Source organism: Hevea brasiliensis, chromosome 13 (genome assembly GCF_030052815.1).
Source record: "Hevea brasiliensis isolate MT/VB/25A 57/8 chromosome 13, ASM3005281v1, whole genome shotgun sequence".
NCBI classification, from domain to species: Eukaryota; Viridiplantae; Streptophyta; class Magnoliopsida; order Malpighiales; family Euphorbiaceae; genus Hevea; species Hevea brasiliensis.
Window position 1 is genome coordinate 25,372,007 of NC_079505.1, and position 13,125 is coordinate 25,385,131.

The 13,125-nt window shown below is 34.1% G+C and overlaps 1 protein-coding gene and 2 non-coding genes across 3 annotated transcripts; 2 read left to right on the top strand and 1 right to left on the bottom strand.

The window, feature by feature from the left end:
* Nucleotides 1-1,379: 1,379 nt before the first annotated feature.
* LOC131172248 (small nucleolar RNA R71) lies at nt 1,380-1,486 on the top strand. Its single transcript, XR_009142731.1, has one exon. It is a non-coding gene; the product is annotated as a small nucleolar RNA R71 (small nucleolar RNA).
* Nucleotides 1,487-7,890: 6,404 nt separating this feature from the next.
* LOC110658919 (uncharacterized) lies at nt 7,891-11,190 on the bottom strand. Its single transcript, XM_058133072.1, has 7 exons — nt 10,882-11,190; nt 9,881-10,800; nt 9,404-9,499; nt 9,079-9,289; nt 8,565-8,940; nt 8,269-8,321; nt 7,891-8,166 (listed from the first exon to the last, which is right to left on the bottom strand). The coding sequence occupies exons 1-7, from the start codon at nt 11,188-11,190 to the stop codon at nt 7,891-7,893; spliced, it is 2,241 nt and encodes a 746-aa protein (XP_057989055.1).
* A 1,153-nt stretch (nt 11,191-12,343) lies between these two features.
* On the top strand, nt 12,344-12,450 carry LOC131172442 (small nucleolar RNA R71). Its single transcript, XR_009142919.1, has one exon. It is a non-coding gene; the product is annotated as a small nucleolar RNA R71 (small nucleolar RNA).
* Nucleotides 12,451-13,125: the final 675 nt, after the last annotated feature.

Consider the following 13,125-nt stretch of genomic DNA (forward strand, 5'->3'; position numbering starts at 1 on the left):
AATTAAAATTAAAATATTAAAAATTAAATTAAATTTAAAAAAATCAAATTGAATAGAATGAAATATGCTTACCTTTATTAGCAACAACAAAAGGAAAGAATGTGAGAAGGGATGAATCCTCAACCTAAAATAAATATCCAATCAAATAAACTCAAGACCTAACTAAGACAAATTTGGAAGTCAATGTCTAAGATTATATTACAATTTTTTGAGTGACTTTAATCAATGTTGTCAAAACTAGACCAATCCAATTGGTTGAATCACTTTAATTGAGAATCAAAACAATGATAAGCCTAATTTATAATGAAAACCCTTTTTTTGCAAAGAATTAGGATTGACTCTTAAAAATTAATCGGATACCTAATAATTTAGTTTGATTCAAAAAAGTTAGACCGATTTACCATTTCAAAAAATGAATAAATAAATTGTTGGCAATACTGAAAGAATTTGAATGTTTGACTTAGAGATGGAACTACATTAGAGCTAAGAGGGCACTGAGGCCCTAGAATTTCAAAGTTTTACAGGGATATATTTAATTTTTCAAACCCTTAAAATTTCTTTAGTCCACCAACATAAGTGTATAGTAAATTTCTTTTAAAAAATCCCAGCCTACTTTGTCTCTCCAAAGTATAAAGAATTGTATTAATTAAACCAAATTCACTTTAAATTAAAATATATAATATATAATAAAATCTACTTTGTTGAGTAGTTAAGAAATTCTCCATTATAGACTTAAAAATTGAATCTTGGTCTGAAGACTGAACTGGTGGTTGTGGAATAGGTGCATTTTGATTCCTTTGCGGTGGAAATCCAGGTGGTACTCTGTTTTGTTGAAAATTCTGCTGTTGTTGCTGAAAATTAGGAGGTTGTTGATAATTCTGATGCTGCCCTTGTCGACCTCCCAAGAAAAATTAGGGTGGTTCCTCCATGCTGGATTATATGTAGTAGAAAAAGGATTAACAACTGGTTTCTGATTATAATTTCCAACAAAATCAACTTGTTCATTTCCAAACTCTTGCCCATAGGAATGAAAATCATTGATACAATGCATATTTCCCGCACCAACATCTTCTGTATGACTAGATCCTCCAATTGATGAGTCAACCTTCATGCTTAACTTATCCATTTTTCTCGTCAAAGCATCAAATTTGGCATTGAACATACTCATGGCATCTAATTCATATACACTAGTTGGTGGCTTCTTCATTTCATTTCTTTCACAGCTCCATTGATAATTGTTGTAAGCAATTTTATCCAATGCTGAATAAGCTCCATCTTCTAACTTTTCCATAAGATCACCTCCTGAAGATGCATCAATTATACTTCTAATTGCTGGAGAAACACCATTGTAGAAATGTTGAACTAGCATCCATTTAGGGATTCCATGATGTGGACATCTCCTTTGAAGATCCTTATATATCTTCCAAGCTTCATAGAGACTCTCATCATCCCTTGGTCTGAAAGAAGTTAATTCATTTCTCAATTTTACAGTCTTGCTAGGAGGAAAGTATTGAGCCAAGAAAGCTTGTGACAACTCATCCCAAGTAGTTATTGAACCCGGAGGTAATGAATGCAACCACTCCCTACCACGATCCTTCAAAGAAAAAGGAAATAATCTCAGCCGGATGGCATCATCTGATAATCCATTTATCTTCAGCATGTCACTAATCTCAAGAAAATGTGCAAGGTGCACATGTGGACTCTCAGTAGGACCTCCCCCAAACTGTGATTGTTAAACCATTTGACAAAGTGAGGGTTTCAACTCAAAGTTGTTTGCTTCCACTCTAGGCCTTGTAATACTCGGTCTAAATCTCCAAAACTAGGAAAAACATGATCCTTAATTGATCGGTTGTTGTTGTTTGCCATAGCTTCTATCACTTGTTGCTCTTGCTGTTGCTCTTGCTGTCTTTGAATTCTGAGTTCAGCTTTTCTTCTTTTAGACTCTGCTCTTAAAGCTTTAGCTGTCTTTTCAATTTCAGGATCAAAAATTAAATCAATTTCTGCACTTTTTGTTCTTCTCATATAAAATATATGTACCTGAAAAACCAAAATAAGAAAATCTCAAAGTAAAATGATAAAGAAAAGAAATTAAAATAAAAAATAAAATGCCCAAATTAACCAAACAATCAATCGTCTAATATCAAACAAAACAAATCCCTGGCAACGACGCTAAAAACTTGATTGCGTTCTCCGCAAGTATACGGGTCGTTCAAGTAGTAAAGAAAATATATCGTCCCACAGAGATTTGTTGTTTGAGTACCAAACTATAAAAGTCACGATTATTTGGGCTATCGATAATTTGTGCCATAAATAGAGTAAGAGATGCAGCAAATTAAATTGGGAAAATAAGGAAATTATAATGAATTAAGCAATTAAAATTCTAAGCACTATACAACTTTACTAAAATTTCAGCAAGTGACAAAAGATTTAATTAATTAATTGTAAAAATTGATTCCAGAGTTGAGGTTCATGAAGTAAATTTCATTGGGATTTGGATAAGCAAAGCCAAGATTAAGGAAAATACAAGTTTGAAGGAAGTTGATTCTGATTTCCTTTAATTTATCTTTCAAGCAAACTAAAGAGTGTTTTAAAGGAAACTAAACCCCATTCTCATGCGATGTTTAATTACCCAAAACCCTTTAAGCATTTTAATCAACTTGAAATTCCTCTTAACCCACTAGTTTATTTCTAACACTAGGTGATTAAGTTCATTATCTTGATTATCTATCATAGATTTTCACCTCTCGGTCATTCAATCTAAGATTAAGAACAAAACCTAAAGGGTACCAACAATGGGTATGTAAATAAGCACACAAGATAAGAATCAAAGCTATATATACTAAAATCTGATTAAAATCAGTCCAAATCCACAAATAAAACTTAAATCATTACACCAAACTCTGAAATCTTAAGTATCTAATCACTCATGCTTGTATTTACAAGTAGAAAATATGAAATAGAGCAAGAAAACATAAAAATAAAACTAAAAATAAAAGAATCTAGAAGAAGAGATTCTAAATCTCTGAAAATGGAAGCTGGAAAACGTCACTCTGCAGGTGTTCTTCCTCCAAAAATGGCGTTGTTCCCTCTTTCCTTTTCTCTTTTGATTTTTCTCTCTCTTTTGATTTTTCTCTCTCTTTCTCCTTATGGTAAAAATGAGAATATGATGCTTATATATCCCCTCAAGGTTTGCCCTAAAAATAGTCTCTAAAGGGATAAAGACAAAAAGTGTAAAAGGTGTGAAAAGAGAAATTTTTTCCATGTCAGCAAATCTGCCAGCACTATCCCACATGCCTCATGTCGATTTAAGTTGTTTTCCACATGCCTCATGTTGATTAGGAGGAGGAGCCTTTAGATTCTGCATGACCAGCTACACGGGGCATGTTGAAGTCCTTGAAACTTTCAGCGTATTTTGTTTTGAAATCTCTGTTTACACGACCCAGTGTGAATTTACATGCCTCATGTGGATTCCTACTGGCTAACTCTTATCTTCACATGACCTTCAACACAGGGCATGTTGAGGCCCTTGAAAGTCTCGACTGGTCTTCTTCTTTAAGCGAATTTTCTTCATTTTTCACACTACTTTAAGCTTCCAAATCACTTTGAATTTCTTCTATGTGGACCTTTTTGCCTTTAAACCTTATTAAAACCTATCAAAAACAATAAAATTCTAAAAATCAAATATAATGAAACTAAAATTAACAAATTAACTAAAATAAACATTAAAAGTATAAAATTACTAAACTAAAAAGGCAAAATGGATGCAAAACTACCCTAAAATACTTATATAAAATGAGTTTATCAAATTTCCCCAAACTCAAATCTTTGCTTGTCCTCAAGCAAATTAAAAACAATTATATGCAATTGGGGTACCTTTTTCTTAAATTCATAAAAATCACTCATTCAAGCTTTCAAACTTACCTTTAGCCACCAACAACCATATACCCACCTTCAAGATATAAGGAATTCAATTCTCACCAAAGTTATTACTGCTTAGCCTTGGGTCAATTATTCATTCCATCAAACTCAAACCAATCAATTACGTAGAGAAATCATGCTAAAATAGGCTCTAAAACAATCAATAAACTAAAGCGTCTCAAATGATGATGGAAATAGTTTAAATGGATGAATAATGTGCCAATCCCATAGGCAAACCAACTAATCCAATCTTCACTAATGTAGCAAAACACAATCAAGAAATCAAAAGGACTTTTAATGGCTGTAATGGGGTTAAGGGATTATAATGTGGCTAATAAGAAAAGTTAAAAGGGAAGCAAAACATGAAAATAATTAAATTGTTAAAAAGATCAAGATACACTTTTCTTTTATTATTATTATTTATTATTTTTATTTTTTTATTTTTATTATTATTTTTTATTTTTATTTTTTATTTTAAGAATCAAATGGGAGGAAGAACTTTACAATAAATCACCAATGCTAGCATACAATTTTTGCAACTCTTTTAGGGATTACATAAATAACATTGAATTTTGCATTGCAATTATCCCTTTTTAATCCACCCCCAAACTCATTTCTTTGTATACTCCGGTGGTAAATAATTTTTTTTTTTTTAAGATGATATGATTGATAGCCAATTTTACATTAGTACTTGTCCCACTTGATTGTTATATACCTTTTTTTTTTTTTTTTTAGAATCTCTTAAATAAATTATTCTCACGAAGGACGGTAAGTGTTTAGGTTTATGGCTAGGTAAATTATGGGTGCCAAGGAAATAAAGGGTATAAATGAAGGCTCAAATTGGTTTCAAAGGAAAAATTTAAAATGAGGTTGGTTAAGGCTAAAAATGTGGGTTTAAAATTCAAAGAATGCCTTAATCATTTCCCTTTTCAAGTGAATGCTAAAATTTCGTCTCGAAAGGTCTAGAAGGCTTGTTCTAGGATTGGTGAGACATAATTCGTTATTTCTTACTCTAGAGTTTTCTTTAAGCACTCAAAACTCAATATAATTAATTGGGTGCCCCTTGGCTAAGAAGATATAAACCTAGATAAGAATCTCATAACCTCATACCAATTCGGAACTTTCAATCCGTCAAACCCATCTAGAGGCAAGCTCAATTGCTTTTCAAAATGATTCTCAATCTTCTAAGAATTAGGTAAAAATTTATTTATTTATTTATTTATTTTTTTATGTATGCATGCTTCCTAAAATGAATGCAAAAATTAAATAAAATAAAAAAATTGAAATAAAAACTATACATGTTCTATATGATATCTATATGCAAGTGTATATATTTACATGGTGTAGGTGTATGGTGTATGTGAACTAAGTAACTAAGTATAGATGAAATGCAATTTAAGTAATATAAATAAAAAGGATTAAAAATTTTGCAAAAATTTTGCCCTCCCCCAAACTCAAATTAGACAATGTCCTCATTGGCTTAATCGAAGTGGCAGAAATGTCAATGAAATCAATAAATGATAGCTTGGAGAGATATAAACTAAGAAAGAGTGGAAAAGAGTTACCATGTAGAATGTTCATGCCTAGTGGTGAATGATCAGAATATGTACATGAGGCATGTGATTTATAAGTATTGGGAGCATGAGGCATGTTAAATAAAAAGCATGAGGTGTGTTGAAGTAAAGGTAAATTAGCATGCCCTGTGCCAACTGTTAAGGAACTGATATGGGGTATCAACATGGGGCATGTCATGCTCCATGAAAATTTCGGTGGGTTTTTAAAAATTTTGAAAATTTGAAGCAATGCAAATAGCTCATAGGAGAGCATAACCCTTAGCATGAGGCATGGCAAAGGAAAGCAATGTCAGCATGTGGCAGATGAATGTCTAGAAGTTACCTTAAATGCTAAATTGTCAGGGCTAAGAGAAGAGTAGCTGCTGCATTGTCAATAATTCAGTTTTATGACTATTAAAAAGTTATATCAGTAATGCTATTACAATAGCCAATAGAGACTGAAATTAAAGAAAATGATCAATTCAATAGAAATCTGGATGACAAAGATAGTGCAAGAATCACAGCAAAAGAAACCAAGGCAGCTAGCAACAATGAACAAGCCAACGTAAGATTCATGAAACAAACATAATTAAAAACAAAAATTAAATCATTTACAAATAGATAAAACATAGAAAAGTTCCAATAACTAGTAAATTAACAGTTGAAAAATAGAGCAAACTGACCAATGTGTACAATTAAAAGCTAAAGTTTCAGAAACTAACTGAAATTAACAAAAACAAAATTCTAAAACTAGACAGCTGGTTGGTCTTCTTCATTAGTGGATGGCACTGGCTCATTTGCTGCTGCAGGTGCTTGCTCATTGGATTTCTCAGAAACAGTATCCAGGTTTTCTACCATAGCCTTCATCTCTTTAAAAATGTCTTGGCCCCATTTGTACAGCTGGTTAAAAGAGGCTGCCAGCTTATTGTAAATGTCAATCATTTATTTGTCATGAATTTTCTACTTTTTCCTGAATGAAGAAAACTTCTTTTTAATCTTTTTCTCAAGCTTGGCTTGCTTCTGACCAACAGTATTAACCTTAGCTTCTAAAGCTTTTAAAACAGCCACAATATCAGAATTAGCATCAGAAACAGGTTGCTGTGCTACACTCATTCTATCAATTTTTGCTTGCAAATCTTTAAGAAAAACTAGTAAATCTGATTGTCCAGCAGTAGGTGGGTGTGAGCTAGAAGGACCAGCATTAGTATGCTGTTCTATACCCTGTGATTGCTGTTGCTCTATACCATCATGTCCCCTATTTACCAACACATAAACATCACCTTTTTTTACACAAATTTTCATTTGAGTCATAATAATTCTATCTAGAAAAGACTGGCCAACCATAGACACCATAGCATATTGGTCAGGGTTAAAACCAAATGATTTGGCAATTACAGTCACCATCCCTCCAATAACTATACTGCTAGCTAAATGCTTAGAGACTATATGTTCCATATGAGAGCAAAGAAAATAAGCACCATTTATTTTTTTTTCTTCTCTTTCGTGCACCATAAAAAGAATAAATTATTCTTTCCTACAACCCATTACTGTGCCCTCTACCTAGTATAGTGTAAGACATGAATCTTTGCAAGTATCTCAGAGCAGGGTCTTGGATGGCTGAGGCCTTAGTAGAACTAGGGTTGTAGTATTTTCCATATGGTGCAATGGACTTCTAAAATATAGGGGGGTCATAAATAGTCCTTTGCCACTCTATCACTTTTGCTCCATCATTACAAAAACCAAATAAGGCATTCACTTGAACAGTGTCAAGTTCTCTGTCCTGACCCAAACACCTAAAAGGAAATGGTGTCCCTATGGTTACTTTGCATGGGCTAGAAGTCCAATTGCAATGAGCTTAAAAATTCAATTGCCAATTCCTTAGAAACAGGTTCTTGAATCCTAGCAAAATCACTCTAATCTATATTTTCCAAATATTCACTAACAGATTCATAAAGCCCTATCTCCCTGAGACTGTGTTCATCAATGTACTTGGTGGCTAAAATTTTTTTTTTTTAGCAAGGGCCTCATAATTTTTCCTCATTTTAAAGTCCCTAAAAGTCCATGGGTAAGATGAGTTTACCTAATTTCCAGATTGAGGGATAACTGGAGTAGTTTGAGACACTGTTGGTGAATGATGCAGGGGCGATTGGACCCTAATTGGAGCAGAAGAAACCTACGGTGAGATAGGATTTTGGGCAGCAGAGCGGGTTCTGGCACTAAATATAGAATTATACAATAAAACCAGGTCACCCTCTTTAAACTCCTTTCTTTTAATATACTTATCATGCTAAAATCTAGTCCTTTCCTTAAAAATCTTAGCATTCTCATATGCATCCAACCTTATCTCTTCATGTTCATTTAATCGAAGTAACCTTTTCTCTCCAGCACTGTTTAAGTGAAAATTCAAAGTTCGGATTGCCTAATATGCTTTGTGTTGCAACTCAACTGGCAAATGACATGATTTCCCATAGACTAGCTTAAAAGGTGTAGTTCCAATGGGTGTCTTGTAAGTTGTCCTGTACGCCCATAATGCATCATCTAGCCTCAATGAACAATCCTTCCTTGAATGATTAACAATTTTTTCCAGAATTCTCTTTAATTCCCTATTAGATACTTCAACTTGCCCACTAGTCTGAGGATGATAAGGTGTAGCTACCTTATGAGTAACTCCATATTTCTTTAAAAGATTTTCAAACTGTTTATTGCACAAATGAGGTCCACCATCACTGATTATAGCTCTTGGAGCTCCAAATCTAGTGAAAATAAACTTTTTCAAAAATTTCACTACTACCCTTACATCATTTGTAGGGGAAGCAATGGCCTCAACCCATTTAGACACATAATTCACACCTACCAAAATGTACTTATTCCCAAAAGATTATGGGAATGGTCCCATGAAATCTATGCCCCAAACATCAAATAACTCAATCTCCAAAATTCCTTATTGTGGCATTTCATTTTTCCTTGAAATATTCCCCACTCTTTGACATCTATCACATCTCAAAATAAATTCTCTCACAATTTTAAACATGTGTGGCCAATAAAATCTAGCTTGAAGTATTTTAGCTATTGTTTTATCCACACTAAAATGACCTCCATAGTCAGAAGAATGACAGTGCTCTAAAATGTTTCCTATTTCCTCTTCAGGCACGCACCTTCTAACTAGGCCATCATTACATCTCTTGAATAACAATGGATCCTCCCATGTATAAAATTTCACATCATGCAAAAATTTCTTTTTCTGTTGATAGCTCAAATCTGGTGGGAGAACTCCATATGACAGGTAATTGACAAAATCTAATAACCATGGCAATGCAGCAATAACAACTAGCAATTGCTCATTCGAGAAAAACTCACCAATTGGCAATTCCTCTTCATTTCCATCCTTACTCTCATACTTAATCCTTGATAGATGGTCCGCCACAACATTTTCAGCTCCCTTTTTATCTTTAATTTGTAAGTCAAACTCCTATAGCAATAGAACCCATCTTATCAGTCTTGGCTTTGCTTCTTTTTTATTCATCAAATATCTTATGGCGGCATGGTCTGTATAGACAATCACTTTCGATCCAACTAGGTATGATTTGAACTTTTCCACAGCAAATACCACAGCTAAAAATTCTTTCTCAGTGGTGGCATAATTTACTTGAGCATCATCTAGAGTTTTGCTGGCATAATAGATTGCATAAGATCTCTTCTCTTTTTTCTGACCAAGTACAGCTCCCACAGCAAAGTCACTAGCATCACACATAATCTCAAATGGCAATGACCAATCCGTAGGTTGCATAATAGGGGCTGTTGTTAGAGCTTCCTTCAACCTATTAAAAGAATCAAAACAAGCATGGTCAAAATTAAAAAGAACATCATGATTTAACAAATTTGTAAGAGGTTTAGCAATTTTTGAAAAATCCTTTATAAATCGCCGGTAGAACCCAACATGCCCAAGAAAACTTCTAATTCCTTTCACTGAAGTTGGTGGAGGCATCTTCCCAATCACTTTTACTTTGGCCTTGTCCACTTGAATTCCTCTATGTGATACCAAATGTCCAAGAACAATGCCTTCTTGCACCATAAAATGACACTTCTCCTAATTTAGCATCAAATCTGTTTCTTCACATCTTTTAAGCACTTTAGAGAGGTTAGATAGACAATTATCGAAAGAAAAACTATATACAGAAAAATCATCCATGAAAACTTCCATAATTTCCTCAATAAAATCAGAGAAGATGGCCATCATAGACTGCTGAAAAGTAGCTGGTGCATTACATAAGCCAAAAGACATCCTTCTATATGCAAATGTGCCATATGGACATGTAAATGTGATTTTCTCTTGATCACTAGGATGTATTGGGATTTGGAAAAAACCAGAATACCCATCCAAATAACAAAAATATGAATGTTTTGCTAACCTTTCTAACATTTGATCAATAAAAGGCAAGGGAAAATGGTCTTTCCTAGTGGCAGTATTAAGCTTCCTGTAATCTATACACATCCTCCACCCTATGACAATTCTAGTAGGTATCAACTCATTATTTTCATTTTTTACAACGGTCACACCTCCTTTCTTAAGAATTACATGAACTGGGCTAACCCAACCACTATCAGAAATAGGATAAATGATCCCAGCTTCAAGTAGTTTCAAGACTTTTTTCTTCACCACCTCTTTCATATTAGGATTTAACCTTCTTTGATGTTCTATGGTGGCTTTAAAATTATCCTCTAAAAGAATCCTATGCATGCACAAGGTAGGGTTTATACCCTTTATGTCATCAATGGTGTAACCAATGAATTTCCTATGTGCTCTTAACTCTCTCAGCAATTTTTCAACTTGTACATCACTCAAACTTGCATTAATAATGATAGGATAAGTTGAATTAGGTCCAAGAAAAGCATACCTTAATGTAGATGGAAGTGGTTTGAGGTCTTCCTGTGGTGCATCCTTCTCATTTAGCAAAGATGGGTGTGCAACTTCATATTTCAATTCTTCAACTTGCAAAACTTGATCTCCTACAACTGCTTGAGTAGCTTCCAAAATTTGAGCAAAAGCTGCAACTTCAGGATTTTCATCCTTTGTTGTTTTACTATGTACCAAACAATTCTCCAAAGGGTCCTCAGGATATCTTTTCTTAAATTCTTCTTCCACAATCTCATCAATAACATCCACCCTTAAACGAAGATCAACTCCATGATATTTCTTCAAAGTCTGATTCAAATTAAATTCCACCTCCTCTTCTCCAACTTTTAATGTCAATCTACCATTCTTTACATCAATTATAGCCCCTGCTGTGGCTAAAAATGGCCTTCCCAATATAATAGGTATGTGAATATCCTCTTCCATTTCAAGAACCACAAAATCCATAGGAATGAAAAATTTTCCAACTTTTAAGGGCACATTCTCCAAAATTCCCACAGGATATTTGATGGATCTATCAGCTAGTTGTAAAGAAATGATGGTGGGCTTCAAATCTCCTACCTTCAGCTTTTCACAAATGGAGAGTGGCATCAAACTTACACTAGCTCCAAGATCACACAATGTCTTTTCAATACTAGTGTCCCCAATGTGACAAGGAATAGAGAAACTTCCTGGATCCTTCAATTTTGGTGGAAGTTTATTCTGTAAGAGAGCACTACACTCCTCTGTTAATGCCACAGTTTCATAATCTTCTAATCTCCTCTTGTTTGACAAAATTTCTTTCAGGAACTTAGCATATGAGGGCATTTGAGAAATTTCATCTGTAAATGGAATGTTGATGTATAATTTCTTCAAAACTTCCAAAAATTTCCCGAATTGCTTATCTAGCTTTGCTTTCTGAAACCTCTGAGGATATGGCAATGGTGGCTTGTATGGTGGTGGGGGCACATACTTTTCCTCTTCTTCTTTTTCAACTTCCTTCTTTTTGTTTGCTTCCTCATTAACTTCATCATGATTTGAAATAGATTCATTTTTGTCTTCATCTTCTTTCTTCTTTTCCTCTTCTACCTCATCTTTCTTTTCATTTCCCAAAATTTTCCCACTCCTTAGGATCACTGCCTTGCAATGTTCTCTAGGATTCTCTGGTTGACTTGGAAGTTTTCCTTGTGCTTTACTAGAAGAACTTACTTGTTGAGCTATTTGGTTTTCCAACATCCTGTTATGAGTGGCAAGCTGGTATATCCTTGAAGTTAATTGTTGAATCATTTCCCCTTATTTTTATTGAGTAATTAAGAAATTCTCCATCATAGACTTAAAAATTGAATCTTGGTCTGAAGACTGAACTGGTGGTTGTGGAATAGGTGCATTTTGATTCCTTTATGGTGGAAATCCAGGTGGTACTCTGTTTTGCTGAAAATTCTGCTGTTGTTGCTGAAAATTAGGAGGTTGTTGATAATTCTGTTACTGCCCTCGTCGACCTCCCCAAGAAAAGTTAGGGTGGTTCCTCCATGCTGGATTATATGTAGCAGAAAAAGGATTACCAACTGGTTTCTGATTATAATTTCCAACAAAATCAACTTGCTCATTTCCAAACTCTTACCCATAGGAAGGAAAATCATTGATACAATGCATATTTCTCGCACCAACATCTTCTGTATGACTAGATCCTCCAATTGATGAGTCAACCTTCATGCTTAACTTATCCATTTTTCTCATCAAAGCATCAAATTTGGCATTGAACATACTCATGGCATCTAATTCATATACACTAGCTGGTGGCTTCTTCATTTCATTTCTTTCACAGCTCCATTAATAATTGTTGTAAGCAATTTCATCCAATGCTGAATAAGCTTCATCTTCTGACTTTTCCATAAGATCACCTCCTGGAGATGCATCAATTATACTTCTAATTGCTGGAGAAACACCATTGTAGAAATGTTGAACTAGCATCTATTTAGGGATTCCATGATGTGGACATCTCCTTTGAAGATCCTTATATCTCTCCCAAGCTTCATAGAGACTCTCATCATCCCTTGGTCTGAAAGAAGTTAATTCATTTCTCAATTTTGCAGTCTTGCTAAGAGGAAAGTATTGAGCCAAGAAAGCTTGTGATAACTCATCCCAAGTAGTTATTGAACACGGAGGTAATGAATGCAACCACTCCCTAGCATGATTCTTTAAAGAAAAAGGAAATAATCTCAGCCGGATGGCGTCATCTGACACTCCATTTATCTTCAGCATGTCACTAATCTCAAGAAAATGTGCAAAGTGCACATGTGGACTCTCAGTAGGACCTCTCCCAAACTGTGATTGTTGAACCATTTGACAATGTGAGGGCTTTAACTCAAAGTTGTTTGCTTCCACTCTAGGCCTTGTAATACTCGGTCTAAAATCTCCAAAACTAGGAAAAGCATGATCCTTAATTGATCGGTTGTTGTTGTTTGCCATAGCTTCTATCACTTGTTGCTCTTGATGTTGCTCTTGCTGTCTTTGAATTCTGAGTTCAGCTTTTCTTCTTTTAGACTCTGCTCTTAAAGCTTTAGCTGTCTTTTCAATCTTAGGATCAAAAATTAAATCAATTTCTGCACTTTTTGTTCTTCTCATACAAAAGATATGTACCTGAAAAACCAAAATAAGAAAATCTCAAAGCAAAATGATAAAGAAAAGAAATTCAAATAAAAAATAAAATGCCTAAATTAACCAAACAATCAATCGTCTAATATCAAACAAAACAAATCCTCA